The 17,517-nt window shown below is 39.6% G+C and overlaps 1 protein-coding gene across 6 annotated transcripts in view; it reads left to right on the forward strand.

The window, feature by feature from the left end:
- Positions 1-17,517, forward strand: part of LOC127788439 (cysteine synthase-like) — a 96,305-nt gene that overhangs the window by 14,245 nt on the left and 64,543 nt on the right. For 5 of the 6 annotated variants that reach the window (XM_052316695.1, XM_052316693.1, XM_052316696.1 and 2 more), the window contains exons 6-8: positions 2,354-2,408; positions 2,514-2,563; positions 3,448-3,507. In XM_052316695.1, the coding sequence (XP_052172655.1) occupies positions 2,354-2,408; positions 2,514-2,563; positions 3,448-3,507 (165 nt within the window). The remainder of the gene's footprint in view (positions 1-2,353; positions 2,409-2,513; positions 2,564-3,447; positions 3,508-17,517) is intronic. The other variant, XM_052316697.1, reaches the window with a different exon arrangement.

Below are 17,517 nucleotides of genomic sequence, written 5' to 3' on the forward strand. Positions count from 1 at the left end.
TAACACAAAGGTAAATGGTTTACTCACAATCCTTACCCCATTTATCATTTTTTGAAATATGACTGCCTATCACCTACCTATTGTGCCTTTGTTTTGAGTCTTTCTTCTGTCCCTATTCCTAAAGATACAAGTGAAGCTTTATCTCATCCTGGTTAGTGCTAGGCCATACTTGATGAGATGGAAGCCTTGCACTCTAATGCAACGTGGGACCTAGTTCCTCTCCCGCAAGGAAAGACCATAGTTAGTTGTTGATGGATTTTTACTCCCAAGATTGGCCCTGATGGAACCATTGATCATCTCAAAGTGTGTTTGGTCGCTAAAGGGTATACTTAGATCTACGGGCTGGATTACAATGGTACTTTCTCTCGAGTGGACAAGATGGTCTTTGTTCGTCTATTCCTTTCTTTGGTTGTTATGCATCATTGGTCACTCCATCAACTTGATATTAAAAATGTGTTCTTCATGGTGACATGTAGAAAGAAGTGTACATAGAGCAACCACCTGGGTTTCTTGCTCAAAGGAGTCTGGGTTAGTTTGCAAACTCCGTAAATCTTTCTATGGATTGAAACAATCTCTACGAGCGTGGTTTGGTTGGTTAGTACTGTGGTTCAGACATTTGGAATGACCCGGAGTGAAGTCGATCACTCTGTCTTTTATCGATACTCACCATCACAACAATGCATCTACCTCGTGGTTTATGTAGATGGCGTTGTCATTACTGGGAGTGATCAGGTAGGCATACAGTAGGTAAAGGAACACCTATTCAAACATTTTCAGACGAAAGATATACGGTAGCTCAGATATTTCTTGGTTATTGAGGTGGCTTAGTCAAGAGATGGTGTTTCTATATCACAGAGAAAGTACGGATTGGATATCTTGGAAGAAACTGGTCTATTAGATTCCAAGCAAGTTGACACTCCAATGGACCCTAATACCAAACTTCTACTAGGTCAGGGGGAGCCATTGTCAAACCCTAGGAGATATCAGAGACTGATGGGAAAGTTGAATTACCTCACAGTAACACGACCGGACATCTCTTTCACTATGAGTGTATTTAGTCAATTTCTCAACTCCCCATGCAACTTTCACTGGGATATTGTTCTCCGTATTCTGAAGTATATCAAGAGTACACTAGGGAAAGGATTGCTCTATGAGGATAGGGGATACTCAGAGATTTGGCGCTATTCATATGCTGATTGGGAAGGATCTCCTTTTGATCGGAGATCTACTTTAGGGTATTGTGTTCTGATTAGAGGTAATTTAGTTTCTTGGAAAAGTAAAATGCAAAATGTGGTAGCAAGGTTAAGTGCTGAAACAGAGTACCGAACCATGGCTAATGCGACACGTGAGTTTATGTCGCTCAGGCAATTGCCACAAGAACTAAAGTTGTGTGGAACGTCTCCCATGAAGCTTGTGTGTGACAATCAGACTACACTCCATATCGCCTCAAATCCAGTATTTCATGAAAAGACCAAACATATTGAGATTAACTGTCACTTTATCAGAGAAAAACTAGCTGAAAGTGTTATTGTCACTAAGTTTGTTAATTTCAATGATCAACTAGCAAATGCCTTTACAAAGTCACTCAGGCGTCCTCGAATAAATTACATTTGTAACAAACTTGGCGCATATGATATATATGCTCTAGCTTGAGGGGGGTGTGAGATTTATTTCCTTCCAATGTATTTAGACATGTATAGAATGTGTATATGGTCAACTAGTAATTAGCTAATATTTAGGGTAATTAGTCTCCATGATTTAGGCTATAATTATCTCCATTATTTAGGACTCATTTATTGTAATGAGCCTATAAATAACAGAATTGAGAGACTAATCTCTCAAGTTTTTTCTTCCAATCACTTTCACAATTTTGATATTCCTCTTTGGAAATGTATAGGAATTTCACGATGGTACTGCTAGGGAACGCTTTATTGTGTACTATGGAAATATTGAATAATATTTCTTCCTTATTCTGAGATATTTGTTGGATTATAAGATTTGAGTACCATAATATGACACTCTTAGTTGTCAAACAAAAAGAACACATGCTATAATTATCATAAAATGATCCCATCTTTTTATCTGTCTGGTCTACACAATCCCTGGATTGCAAGAGCTTTACTTATCATGCAATTTTATGCGTTCTCTGGGTGAATGCATTCTTACTATTAGTGAAAGTCTATGCAGTTCCTAGTGGTTATATGGAACTTGTTTTGTGCATTTCTCCTCTGACAAAATGAACGGTATGGGATTGGATATCATAGATGCTTATTGGGCATGAGTCCTGCTTCTTTTTGTTCTGAGTGCACAATGTCATATAAAGTTTGAAGTATGTCATATTTTCTATAATCAGGTAATTGGAGTGGAACCTGCAGAGAGGAATGTAATATCTGGAGAAAACCCAGGTAGAAGTATTCTTCATATGAATATTTTTTTATTCAATTCTTGCTTTTGGTATTATTTAAAGGATGATTTTGTTGGTTCCTCCTGAAAAGATATGATACATTGTGCAGGTTATATCCCAAGTATATTGGATATTAATTTACTTGATGAGGTTTTAAAGGTGAACTTCCCTTCTCTTGGATGTTATATCCCAGACTTGGTGTTTATGATCTTCCTTTGGTGGAAGAATGGTATTTTGTTAGTTTCCCAAACTTCAGCATTATCATTTTCCATATAAAACTAGTGCATTGTCATGGTTGAGGTGGTTTACACTGCTTTTTTTACCGACTTTTTTTGTTTGTTTGCTTAAATGTTTCATCTTGGGAGATATCATTGCCCTGGCAGCTCCAAGATGATACCGTATTTTATGCTACTGCTTTTCACATCAAACCTTTAATTCCTTGTGTGCTTTTTCCTTTGTGATTTAGCTACAATTTTAAATATGTGTTTCAAAAGCCTATGGTTTTACATATATTGAACCCAAGTCTAGCCTGACTTAACTAAGAAAAGCTTTGACCATGGTTTCTTTTGTGCAGCTGTTTGCAAGCGTTATCGTAAATTTAATTTTTAATTATCTATATTAAATATATAAATTTTTAGATCATATGAAAGTTGCCTTGCGCTTTCTTTCCTTTTTTTTTTTTTTCATTAACTTGGGGATACATTGACTGAATGTTGAAATTATTTCTTTGTGGCACAAAAGTTGATTCAAGGATTTCTTAAGTCCTTCAATTATTATCCAAAAAAAGTTCATTTCATTATGGCATGAGAGTTAATGGTTGATGCATGGTACACATATAAAATGGCTAGGACCAAACTAAGTGACCAATCCTCTTAGATGAACATTATGTGCGCTGAATTTATCTGCAAGAAAGTAATGAATTCTTTACATCTGAATTATGTTTCTTCTTCATTTTCTTTTCATGCCATGATATCTGATACCACCAATTTAGATGTAATTATCTTGACAACTTGATTTCAGTTTTTGGCATTTGGAAAATGTAGGTTACCAATGATGAAGCTGTTGAAATGGCAAGAAGGTTGGCTTTGGAGGAAGGTTTGCTGGTAAGTAGCAAGTGTTTTCAATGTCCAACTTAGAACAAAAGTTATGCTCACTTTTAGTGTTCATTTTTTTATGGCTTACATTAAAGATTCTGGTAAGAAGTTAATTTACCTGATAGCTGTGACAATATTGATCATGCTGCACCAAGAAAAGGGACGAGCAACATACCTACCATCAGAAAGGAAAAAGAAATAAAAGGATAGAAACCTGATCTTTTTAGATAATTTAACTTCTTAAGTTGAGTGTGTGGTGTCTTCTTTTCTTGAAAGTAAGAAGAGAATAACAAGCCCCTTGTATGTATTTCCTTTTTGTGTCTGTGATTCATTAGTGGGAGTTTTTCATAACTTGCTTATTATAGGAAAATTATTATCCAGTAATCTGAAACTGCCCTCTAAAAAGTTTCCTTGTTGATCCTGCTTGTTAATCCTAACTTGTTATCAGTGGAGTCCTAATCATCCCTGTATTTTAGACCATTTTGAAACAGTGACTCATTACATTATCTAATTAGCTTGTGAAGACTATAACGTGGCTCACTAAAATTATGAATTCATAAGTAAAACTTGTATAGTGGTTTTTCTGGTACTGCCAAGTTAACTTATAACTTTATCACATAGAAAGAATGTGTAATTTCAAGACCCCAAAGATTTTAGTCATTCAAGAAGACCTGGACAAACTTTTTGTAAGTTCTCGTTGATGAATTAGGATGATATCTATGAAGGTGCAAAGGCTTGAGAAGCTGTAAAAGACCTTTCTTTAGGTGGTGTGGGAGATGGGCGCAATTATCATTTGGTGGACTGGAATTATGCATGCTCCATTAGGGTGGCAGGTTTCTGGATTGAAGAGTTGTGGTTGAAATCAAACTTTACTGGGCAAATGGCTGCAGAGGTATTCTAAAGGGGTTTTCTCTCTAGGGTTTAGATTTCACCTCTCTAGGGTTTCCATGAAGTTTCTTTCATGATGAAGCATGCATGTTTCATGCTTATTCTTTGGCCTTAGACACCCTGAAGCCTTGTTATTACCCCATGGTTCCTTATGGATTTGTTTGTTTTGATCTCCATGCTTGTTACTGTTTAAATCTTTTGGTTTTGCAGAGAGTTGATTCTTTCACCTCCGTTCTTTACTTTTACACTGAAAATATTTGCTTAGGCCTTATAAGCATTTGTCAGTCATTGAAACAAAAGTTTGGGGTTAATGGACAACTTATGCAAGTTGGCACGACACTAAGAAGTGCTTCTAGTTGTCTCATGATTACCTTGTCAGTAATTGTAAGCTTGGGGGGCATTCATGATTTGCTTATTTTGGGGGCTTTTTTCTGTCTATAGCCTGTTTCGATGGCAAGCGCCTTTCAAGCTTGGAGGGATTTATTCTGCTTGAGCTTGGTGGAGTTCCCTTTCCAAGGCAATGGCTGTCTTGGCTGTTGGGCTAGTTTCTTCCAGTGGGTTATTAAGCCCAAAAATTTTGAACTAACAACCTGATTGGCGTAGATTATATTGCTATATCTTCTGCTTCGATCAGTTATTTTGGATGGTTTCTTTGTTCTGTCACATGGGGTGGTGTGAATAGTGAATGTTTTGAGATTATCAGTGAAAGTCATCTTTTGCATGGTTTTGGCATTCATGAATGTAGCTATTTGGCTCTATGACCTTGGTTTTGAAGTCCAGTTTTGACTTTTGGCCTCTGTCATTCCTGGGTATGCAAAGGTTATGCTTCTGGTGAGATTTTTAAGCTTTTGATCGATTATATTGTCCTGCTGGTTATGAGTGTAACATCATTTGCTATTTATGATTACTCTCTACCCTGCTCCCGTCTCTCCCCATTATCCGTTCTTTGTTAGCGATTGAAATAGTCACAAAATCCTTTGTTCCATTGTACTTTATGGAGATCATGTGGATGCATGAGAGGATATTTTGAGTAATATAAAGGGCAAATTGCACCTAGACTCCCTATGGTCTGGGTCATTTGCACAGAGACGTGCTTTAAAAATGGCTATGGAGGTCTTTATGGTTTAGGTTTTTTTGCTTAGACACCCCCTCTATTACTAACTCTGTTACTTAAGCCCTAATTAAGATAAATTAAATCAATTACAATTTACATGCTAATAAAGTTAAATTAAAGCTAAATTTTAATCAAAATAAAAACAAAAAAAATTATCATCAGCTGGAACCCATTGCCAGCAATGGGTTCTAGCCGGCCACTAGTGGTTTCTGAGAACCAGCTGACCGCTGGTGGGTTCCAAAGAACCCATCTGGATGATGGATTCCAGTGAACCCAACGTCTAGATCTGGGTCTGGGGAGAGAGAGAGGGAGGAGCAGAAGAAGATGGGTTCCAGTGAACTCATTGTCCAGATCTGGATTTGTGGGGGAGAGAGGTAGAAGAAGAAGAATCTAGCCTAGCTTCAAACTGTTTGCAAACAGTTCCGTTCTCTTGCAATCCTAGAATAACATCACCTCTTGCTGGAAGCAGGCTCGATGAGATCATAATTCAACATTTTGGCTTCATAACAAAAACAGATACTGTAGCAGAAGAGAGTAAGCAGATCTTGTTGTAGCAGAAAACAAACTGAACGAAGTTACCAAAAAATCTTGGGTTGAGTCACAGACAAGGTCGCTTTCTTTAAGACGTTTTGCGGCTCTACCCAAGGTTGTGCAAGCAGTATAACAGCCACATCTTCCCCAGGATAAAACAGCTCAGAATCACCTCTGTCTAGGACCTCCCTTGCACTGAAGGCCAGAATACAAACACCCTTTAATTGCTAAAAAAAACCAGAAACAACCAGAAAATTTTCAGTTGTACAGAATAATTTTTTTCCTTTGAATGCTGGTTTTTTCTCTCTCAGAAACTACTGCTTTCTGTTCATTTAAATAGCAAAAACAGCAACATAAAAGAAGGAGATAACAGGGAAGAAAACATGGGTAGAAGAGGAGATCATGGAGAGATTTTTTTTCTTTTTTTGAGAGAATAATCAGGTAGTATATTTTTTTTTAAAAATTGTGGACTGAGTCTCCCCTTTATTTTAGGAACAATGGTATGCACGGTTGGCCACAATCTTTAAGAGATAAACACTGATTTTTGTTTATGGAAAAATTTACACATGTTCCAACAATCCCCCACTTGAATTTTTAAAACATTTTCATCGAGCCATACAATGTAAAATTGTGCATAAGCAAGAGGGTCTATCGACTTGAACCCTTACATAGTGTAGATGATTTAGATTTTGCTGGAGCAACTCGTAGTTTTGAACTCTATCTCTAATAGCATCCCACACACGACCCTACTAGGGTGAAGTTCAAAGCCCGTGCTTTACGGCCATGCACGTGTTTCCCAGTGTAGTGAATGCTCTAGAGAATTTGCTCACTATCCCATAGGAAGCGCCCACACTTCCACATTCATTTAGGTGAGTCTATCAAGAGTACTCCTGTAGCTAGGTACTCCACTCCACATAGAGCTTTAGAACCCATTAAGAGTTAGAAATAACTCAGCCTTATACCACTTCAGGATTTCATGCTTCAAAGTACGATATTCAGAATAAAATTTATATTTATAATAGCATGATTCGTCTCATATCACATCATGACTTGTTATTACCCATTGAACCTATTTCTTGGGATCTCCAGTCTACAGGTTAGGTTTCCCTCATAAGTGGCTCATCAATCTATGGGCTCAAGTCCCATTCCTTTCGAGGTTTTGAAAACCTTTTCTCGAGCTAATCCTTCAATAATAGGGTTAGCCAAATTTTCATCAGTTTATACATGATCCACTCTCACAGCTCCAATAAAGAGAAATTCTCTAAGGGCCTGTTTGATTGGCCATATTTTCCATGAAAAATGGTGGAAAATGGCCATTTTCCACCCAAATTCCAGCTTTTGAGGTGTTTGATTGACCAAATTTTTCATGAAAAATATTTTTCAAGTTGTGGCCACGTGATGCTCTTTTCCCACTTTTGTTGGAAAAGAAATTCTCACGGGGCCGGGGGGGGGGGGGGGGGGGGAGAATAAATTTTCTTGGCAATTGCACTCTCACTCTTGACCGCTCCTTCATCCTCTTGTTTTGATTTCTGACTTTCCCCAAGATCTGAAAGTAGATCTGCAGTGAGAGAAGGGCAACGAGAAGGGGAGAGGCTGTGACAGACTGAGCGAGAGAGGGCAAGCAAATGAGAGGCAGCGGCAGAGTGAGCGAGAGAGAGGCTGAGGGGTGAGCGACGGCCAGTGACAACTGCTCCTTCATCCTCTTGTTGGGTTTGTATGTATATTTGATTTATTTTTTGTTGATGTAATATGCCTCAGTATCTGCATAAATTGAGAATGCTAATGTAGCTGTAAAGTGCCTGCAGTGGGCTGCAAGGCATGAGGTGGAATATTCAAAATGAAAGATAAGCTGGCATGGATATAGACATGCCACATATTCTAGTTTTGACCTGGTTTTTAGGTTTCTGTTATTGAATCTTGTTAGAATTATTAGTATATATTATAATTATTATATGTGCGTTTTATTTTGTAATTAGATTAAGTCCATAGGTTTAAGGCCCATTATGCTAATTATAAATAACAAGCTAAGAGAGGCTAGTCTCTTAGGTTTTTCTCTCCTAATTATTTTCTCACATGGTATCAGAGCCACCGGAGACAAAAAAACCCTAGCCATCACTGTGTATCGTTTTCCAGCCTACTTTTAAACCCTAACTGTCACTGCTTATACCGAAACCACACTGTCTGGCCACCACCTCACCACACCGCCACCACCATCGAGTTCACCGCCTCTAGATCGGCCGACCGCCGAAGAATCGCTGCCGCCAGACCAGCCACGCGCCCCCATGCGCCACCGCCACGCGCTGCCTCCGACTCCACGTGTCGGCGCGTCCACCGGTCTTCTTTCGCTGAATTCTCCAGATCTGACCGCCGACGACCCCTAAAGCTATTTCTGGTGTCAAAGTCCTCATCATGTCTGACTTTAGTGCCGCGGTTTCTATCGGTGCTACCCCTACTTTGGTTTTTGCCGTTGCTCCTACTGTCTCTCAATCCTTTGCTGTCTCTAATCTTGAGATAGCCAATATTACCACTATCAAGTTGATAGGGTCTTCCAATTATCTCTCATGGGCAGCCTCTGTCAAAATGTGGTTCAAAGGGCAAAGTCAAGCGGATCATCTTACCACGAAGACTGAAAGTGTGCCAAAAGCTAATCGGGAGAGATGGGAACAAGTTGATGCCCAATTATGTAGCCTCCTATGGCAGTCTATTGATCCATCCATCATGCAGCTCTTTCACCCCTTTGAAACTTGTGTTGATGTGTGGAAGGAAGCTGAAGAGTGTTATACAAACGACATCCAACGTTTGTACACTGTGGTCTCTAATATCAAGAATCTCAAGCAGGAGTCATCCATGGAATCTTATCTAGGGCAGGTTTGGGCTCTAATGCAAGAATTTGATGCTCTTCTTCCTCTTACTACGACCCACACCGAACAAATTGCTCAACGAGAGAAGTTTTTTATGGTTATTGCTCTCTCCGGTCTAAAACCAGAGTTTGACGCCATCAGACATCAAATCTTGACCAGCTCCGCTAACCCTACCATGAAGGACTTTTTCAAAAGGTTGTTGAATATGACAGGTGCACATGGTATGTCTTCTTCTTCTCATGTTGTTCATCCAGCTGAATCTTCAGCTCTTGTATCTTAGGCTTCCACCGTTGGAAGAAATAGAGGACGCAATAATAATCGCTCACGTCCACAGTACCTTTTGTAAGAAACTGGGTTATCTTGAGGACAAATGTTGGAAGAAACATGGTCGGCCAGCTACTCCACCTGCATCATCTACCAGTGCAGCTCATGTATTTCAGAGTGATCCTAGTCTTACTCAATCTCCACTAGGTTCACAATTGGTACCTATGTCTGCAATTGAGTATGATGCCTTCTTGAAGTTCTAGGCCACCCAGCCGTCTCATCCTGGTAATCTCGTTGCTTGTGTTGTTCAATGCTCATATGTTAGTCCTTGGATTATAGATTCTGGCGCCACTGACCATATGTGTGATAATGAACTTCTTTTCTCCTCACTTACCTATTCTGATACTTTACCTATTGTTACCCTGGCTGATGGTACCAAAACTGCAGTTAAAGGGATTGGCCAAATCACACCCACCTCTTATTTCTCATTAAATTCTGTTTTATATGTTCCTGATAGTCCTTTTAATTTGATTTCACTTAGCCAACTCACCAAAACCCTTAACTGTTCTGTTCGCTTTACTCCTACCTCTGTTTGTGTTCAGGACCAGGGTACGGGGCGAACGATTGGCGTCGGGTGTGAGTCACAGGATCATTATCATCTTGCTGTGCCTAGTTCACCAATAGCTTGCACTAGTGCCGCTTCCCCAGATCTTCTCCATTATCATCTCGGTCATCCTAGTCTCTCCAAATTGAAGAAATTAGTTCCTAGTTTGTCGTCATTGTCCACATTTAATTGTGAGTCGTGTCAGCGTGGTAAACATGCTCGTCATTCTTTTTCTTGTCGGGTCAATAATAGGGCTGAGGCTCCCTTTTCCCTTGTGCACTCTGATGTATGGGGGCCCAGTCGCGTCCATTCTACTCTTGGTTTTTCATATTTCGTTACTTTCATTTATGACTTTTCTCGTTGCAATTGGTTGTTTCTTATGAAAAATCGGTCCAAGTTTTCTATTTTTCAGACATTTATTGCTGAAATAAAAACACAGTTTGGAGTTTTTATATGTGCCTTACGTAGTGATAATGCCCTTGAGTATTTTTCTTCTCCATTTACTACCTTTATGACTTCTAATGGCATCTTACACCAATCCTCTTGTCCTTACACACCTCAACAAAATGGTGTTGCTGAGCGTAAGAATCGCCATCTTATTGAGACTGCACGGACGCTCCTTTGTCATCTTATTGAGACTGCACAGACGCTCCTTTGCCATCTTATTGAGACTGCACAGATGCTCCTTTTACATGCCAATCTTCCCACCAAATTTTGGGATGATACCGTTCTAACTGCATGTTATCTCATCAATCGCATGCCATCCTCAGCGTTACAGGAGCAAATTCCTCATTCCCTTTTGTTCCCTACACAACCACTTTATTCTGTTCCTCTTCGTGTTTTTGGATGTATCTGTTTTGTGCATTCTTTTTCACCTGGACAGGATAAGCTTGCTGCAAAATCTCTCAAGTGTATCTTCCTTGGCTATTCCCGGTTGCAAAAAGACTATAAGTGTTACTCTCCTGAACTAAATTGTTATTTTTTGTTTGTTGATGTCACATTCTTTGAACATCAGTCTTTTTTTTCTGTTGCTTAGCCTGATTCATAGTCTTCATCAGGTTTTTCCTGTTCCTTTTTTTTTTCTTCCGCTGTTCTCCTCGGATCCGTCTATCTCCTCTATGGCGCCTACCCTACTGTTTTTCGGTCCACCTACCACGGCTCCTCCACTTCTTACATATCACCATCGTCCTCGTCCCACTACCGGTGCCAGCATTCCTCTAGCCCAGGACTCTCCTGACTTGCTTTCTTCGTCTGTTGTCCCTCCTGCCCCGGATCCTGAGCCCGACAATCTCCCTGTTGCTCTTCACAAAGGTACACGGTCTACTCGTAATCCCCATCCTATTTATAACTTTTTATGCTATGATCGTTTGTCTCCTTCTTATAGTGCCTTTGTTTCGAGTCTTTCCTCTGTTTCTATTCCTAAAACCACAGGTGAAGCTCTGTCCTATCCTGGTTGGCGCCAGGCTATGTTAGATGAGATTGACGCCTTACATTCAAATGGTACTTGGGATTTGGTGTCTTTACTACCAGGAAAGATTCTCATTGGTTGTCGTTGGGTATTCACACCCAAAGTGGGTCCTGATGGCCAGATGGAATGTCTTAAAGCCCACTTGGTTGTCAAAGGCTTTACACAGATCTATGGGCTGGATTACAACGATACTTTCTCTCATGTTGCGAAAATGGCCTCTGTTTGCCTCTTTCTCTCTCTAGCTGCTACGCGTCATTGGCCACTCTATCAGCTTGATATTAAAAATGCATTTCTTCATGGTGATTTGCAAGAAGAGGTATATATGGAGCAACCACCTGGTTTTGTTGCTTAGGGGGAGTCCAATGTAGTCTGCAAACTCAAGAAGTCTCTCTATGGTCTGAAACAATCTCCACGGGCGTGGTTTGGCAGGTTCAGCACTATGGTTCAAGCCTTTGGTCTCACTCGAAGTGAGGTTGATCATTCGGTTTTCTATTGCCATTCTTCTTCCTTATGTATCTACCTTGTGGTTTATGTAGATGACATTGTTATCACAGGGAGTGATCAGGTTGGAATACAGAAGTTGAAGGAACATCTACATCAGCACTTTTAGACCAAAGACTTAGGCCGACTTCGGTATTTCTTGGATATTGAAGTTGCTCAATTAGGAGATGGTATCTCAATTTCTCAGAGGAAGTATGCACTGGACATCTTAGAAGAAACTGCTATGGTAAATTGCAAACCAGTTAACACCCCAATGGATCCGAATGTCTGACTCTTGCCGGGACAGGGGGAGCTTCATTCAGATCCTGGAAGGTATAGGAGATTGGTAGGCAAGTTGAACTATCTCACAGTCACTCGTCCTGACATTACTTTTGTTGTGAGTGTAGTTAGCCAGTCCCTTAGTTCACCATGTGATTCTCACTGGGATGCTGTTATCCGGATTCTGAGATATATCAAAAGAGCTCCAGGTAAAGGGCTACTCTATGAGGATAAGGATCACATAGATATTTGTTGTTATGCAGATGCAAATTTGGCAGGATCTCATTCTGATCGTCGGTTAACTTCTGGGTATTGTGTTCTTGTGGGAAGAAATCTAGTTTCTTGGAAAAGTAAGAAACAAAATGTAGTAGCTAGATCTAGTGCAGAGGCAGAGTATTGGGCTATGGCTAATGCAACTTGTGAGCTTATCTGGTTTAAACAACTCCTGCAGGAACTCAAGTTTTTTGAAGTGTCTCATATGAATCTTATTTGTGATAATCAGGCTGCCTTACACATTGCTTCCAATCTAGTGTTCCATGAGCGGACTAAGCATATTGAAATCAACTGTCACTTTGTTAGAGAAAAACTGGTTGAAGGTGTTATTGTTACAGAGTTTGTTAACTCCAATGATCAACTTGCAGATGTCTTCACCAAGTCTCTAAAGGGTGCTCGAGTGGAATATATTTGTAACAAGGTTGGTGCATATGATATCTATGCTCCAACTTGAGAGGGAGTGTTAGAATTATTAGTATATATTATAATTATTATATGTGTGTTTTATTTTGTAATTAGATTAAACCCATAGGTTTAAGGCCCATTATGCTAATTATAAATAACAAGTTAAGAGAGGTTATTCTCTTAGGGTTTTCTCTCCTAATTATTTTCTCACAAATCTTAGTTGCTATTTTTTAGCTAATGTAATCTCAGTTCATGGGATCATGGGTAGTTTTATTTGGCTTTGGTGGTTACATTTGGTTGTATTTAAATCTTCTTTGGATTCAATAGAATGTGAGTGTTGTTCATTAAAAAACCCTTCTCTATTTTTCTGCTGTCATATTTTTCAGTTTGCAGTCCTTTGTGTCTTCTTGAGTTTTTTTGCTAACAAACTGGTATCAGAGCACTATTCTTACGAGATTGTGAGAATTTGAGTGTTCACCTTGCTCAAAATCAAACCAAAAACCATTACAACCTCATCCTCTACCAAACATGGATGCTGAAGCATCTTTCACAGTTGCTGCTCCTCCAGTGTTTGAGGGTGAAAATTACCAGGTATGGGCAGTCAGAATGGAAGCTTATCTTGATGCAAGTGATCTTTGGGAAGCTGTGAAGGAGGACTATGAGATTCCTCCTTTTCCCAATAATCCAACAATTGCACAAATCAGGAATCACAAGGAAAAGAGGCAAAGGAAGTCAAAGGCAAAAGCATGCCTGTTTGTTGTTGTCTCTCCATCAATCTTTTCCAGAATTATGACCCTGAAATCAACAAAGGAGATCTGGGATTTTCTCAAGCAAGAACATGAGGGCAATGAGAGAATCAAAGGGATGCAAGTGCTGAATTTAATTAGGGAGTTTGAGATGCAAAGAATGAAGGAGTCAGAGACAATCAAGGAGTACTCTGACAGACTGTTGAGCATTGTCAACAGGGCAAGATTGCTTGGAACTGAATTTCCTGATTCTAGAGTAGTTGAAAAGATTCTTGTTACTGTCCCTAAAAGGTTTGAAGTCACAATTTCCTCTTTGGAAAATTCTAAAGATCTGTCAAGCATTTCTTTGGCAAAATTGTTAAATGCTCTACAAGCTCAAGAACAAAGAAGGCTCAGTTGAAGGAGCATTGCAAGCTAAACACGAAGTCAATCAAGGCAGCAAAGGAAAAAAAAAAAAAGAAAGGGAAAAAGAACAATGCAGAGCAGGCTGAAGCTGCAAACAGCAGCAATGGAGGTGAAAGCAAGCCATCCTAACCTCCATGTCAACATTGTGGGATCCTCATTTCAAGTGTTGGAGGAGGCCTGATGTAAGATGCAACAAGTGCAATCAATTAGGCCATATTGCAAAAATTTGCAGGAACAAAAGACAACAGCAGCAGCAAGCTGAGGCTCAAATTGTCAATCAGCAGGAGGAGAACATTTACTTATGGCAACCTATTTTGCTACCAACAACTCAATTGAAAGCTGGCTCATTGACAGTGGCTGCACCAATCATATGACATATGATCAACTTTTCAAGGAGCTTGACAAGTCTAAAGTGTTAAAAGTCAGAATTGGCAATGGGGAGTGTTGGTTCTGATCTGGACTCTCTTAGACACACACTCCTTTCTTATGATAAATATCAACTCTCAAGAAAAAAAAAAAAAACAGAACACTGTTAATCAAGAATTCTCTACTTATTATTGAATAAAAAGCAAGACCCTTATATAGGGATATTACATGCAGATTACATGGGAAAATCATAACAAACTAGAACATTATTAACAAACTAAGTTGTGCCCCGAAGAATAAGTCATCAACTAACCCACTGCCTACAAACAAGGACATTATTATTCCATCACTCCTGCTGACTCAGTCACATAGCAGACCTGGTTTGCTAACTCCAACACTCCCCTTCAAACTAGGTTTGATTGTGTTCTCCTTCACACTTAACTTCCTTCATCCCAAGCAGGCCTTGAATATTTGAAAAACTCTTGAATGACAATGGCTTGGTGAAGATGTCAGCCACCTGCTTAAGTGTGTGGCAGTAAGCTAACTTCACAGTCTCTTGTCTAACATGATCTCTGATAAAGTGGAACCTGGTATCAATATGCTTGCTTTGCCCGTGTTGCACTGGATTTTTGGCAAGTTTAATTGCTGATATATTATCTACATAAATCATGATTGAGCCTTCCTGTGGATACTTCAATGTCAGTAACAGATTCTTCAACCAAATTACCTCTCAAACAGTGGCGGCAGCTGCAACATACTCAGCTTCACATGAGGATAAGGCCACAATGCTTTGCTTCTTTGATGACCAAGAAAAAGCAGTTGAAGTTCCAAAGAAAACATACCCTGTGGTGCTCTTTCTCTCAATTGGATCTCTTCCCCAATCACTATCCGAGTATCCAATCAGCTCAAACTTCTGTCCATATGCATAATGTAAACCAAAGTTCAAAGTCCCTTTAATGTATCTTAAAATCCTCTTGGCTGCTTGCCAATGTGATTCCTTTGGTGCCTCCATATATTGACTCAACAAGCTAACTCCATATACTATGTCGGGCCTCATCATGGTCAAGTATATGAGACTTCCAATTAGACTTTTATATTGTGTTGAATCAATGTCATCACCCTCACCTTCTTTGGAAAGCATATGATTTGTCACAACAGGAGTGTTAATGATGGTGCAACTAGTCATCCTGAACTTGTCAAGTATTTCTTTCATATATTTCTTTTGAGAAAGAAATATTCCATCACCACCTTGATGCACTTGGATGCTCAGGAAGTAAGACATGAGTCGCATATCAGTCATTTTAAACTCCTAAAACATGTTGTGCTTGAAATGAGCAAACATACCTTTACTATTTTCAATGAACAATAAATCATCAACTTAAATACACAGCACCATAAATTCCCCATTTTTGGCTTCTTTGGTATATATATTGAATGATCGTATGTGCATTGCTCAAAACCATTCCGTTTGAGATATTCATCAATTCTTGAATTCCAAGCTCTAGGGGCTTGTTCAAAGCCCATACAAAGCTTTCTTCAAACGATAAACCTTGCTTTCATCTCCTGGTACACAAAAACCTTCGGGCTGTTGGACATATACCTCTTCTTCAAGTACCCCATTAAGAAAGGCGGATTTGACATCAAGCTGATATAGTTTCCACTTTTGGGTTGCTACAAGTGAAACAACTAATCTAATTGTATCAAATTGAATTACTGGAGCAAATATCTCGTCATAATCGATCCCATACTCTTGTCGATACCCTTTTGCCACAAATCTCGCTTTATAGCGATCCACACTACCATCTGTAGTTCTTTTAATTTTGTAGACCCATTTTACACCAATTGCCTTGTGTTGTGGAGGAAGTTCAGTGAGTGTCCAGGTGTCATTCTTCCCAAGAGCCTGAATTTCCTCTCTCATGGCAACTCTCCAGCACTCCTTTTCATTTGCTTCCTAAAAATTCAGTGGCTCATGGTCAACCAATAGACACAGCAAGTTGGTGTTCACTTCTTCATCATAGGTAATCTCTTGTGTTGCTTCATACAGGTCCCTCAAGCTTCTTGTATGCAAAGGAGGTGTTGAACTTGTCAAAGGAGTAACATCACCATGTTCTTCTTGTGGTGGCATTGGGAATGTCTGGACTAATGGTGATGGTGTTGAGGTTGTATCTCCAGAACCTTGGTGCCCTTCATTGTCTTCTAGATAAATTGTTTCAGCCACTGTCTCTTGATTGTCCCACTTCCATGTAGCTCCCTCATCAAAAATAACATCACGACTGATGAGCAACTTCTTTGTCAAAGGATCATATAGCTTGTACCCCTTTGATTCTTCACTATATCCCATGAATATGCACGACACTCCATGATCATCAAACTTTTGCTGCCTAGCCTCGGGTACTTGAGCGTAGGCAATACACCCGAACACTTTAAGATGTGAAACATTGGGCTTTACTCCACTCCATGCCTCATGAGGAGTCTTGTGCTGGACACTCTTTGTGGGACATTTATTCAACAGATAGACTGCACATGCAATTGCCTCTTCCCAAAACACTTTTGGCAGCTGTCTTTCTTTTAGAAGAGCCCTCGTCATGTCCATTATGGTGTGATTTTTGCGTTTCGATATGCTGTTTTGCTATGGAGTATAAGCAATGGTGAGCTGATGTCGAATTCCATTTTCCTTGCAAAACATCTGAAAGCTAGTGGAGGTATAATCCCCTCCATGAATGGTAACAAGCTTACACCCACTCTCATTTTCAACAAAAACCTTGAAAGTTTTGAACACCTCAAATGCAACAGATTTTCCTTTAAGGAAATATACCCATATTTTTCTACTAAAATCGTCAATGAATGTAATGAAGTATTTATTACCTCCAATTGACATAGGCTCAAAAGGTCCACATAGTTCAGTGTGGACAAGTTGTAAAGGTGTTGTAGCCCTCCATCTTTCTTCTGTAGAAAAAGGTTGTCATGTCTGCTTTCCAGCAACACAAGTAGGACAAACACAATTTAGCCCCTCAATATGTGGCAGACCTTGAACCATTTCTTCCTTCTATAATAACTGTAGGCCATGTAAATTGAGATGCCCGAAACGTAGATGCCACTTCTCTGTCTCATTCTCTAAATGGGTAAATAAGCAATTTCCTGACATTATGTTCAACTGTAAGGGAAACATACGATTTGGACTCATCTGAATTTGAGCAATGAGTTGTCTTTCAGCATTTCTCAGTTCCATAAAATTGCCCTCCATATAGATCACATGCCCCTTTTGAAGTAGTTGCCCAATACTTAAGATGTTGCTTCTTATGTTAGGAATATAATAGACATCAGATATGTGTGTA

Source organism: Diospyros lotus, chromosome 13 (genome assembly GCF_014633365.1).
Source record: "Diospyros lotus cultivar Yz01 chromosome 13, ASM1463336v1, whole genome shotgun sequence".
NCBI classification, from domain to species: domain Eukaryota; kingdom Viridiplantae; phylum Streptophyta; class Magnoliopsida; order Ericales; family Ebenaceae; genus Diospyros; species Diospyros lotus.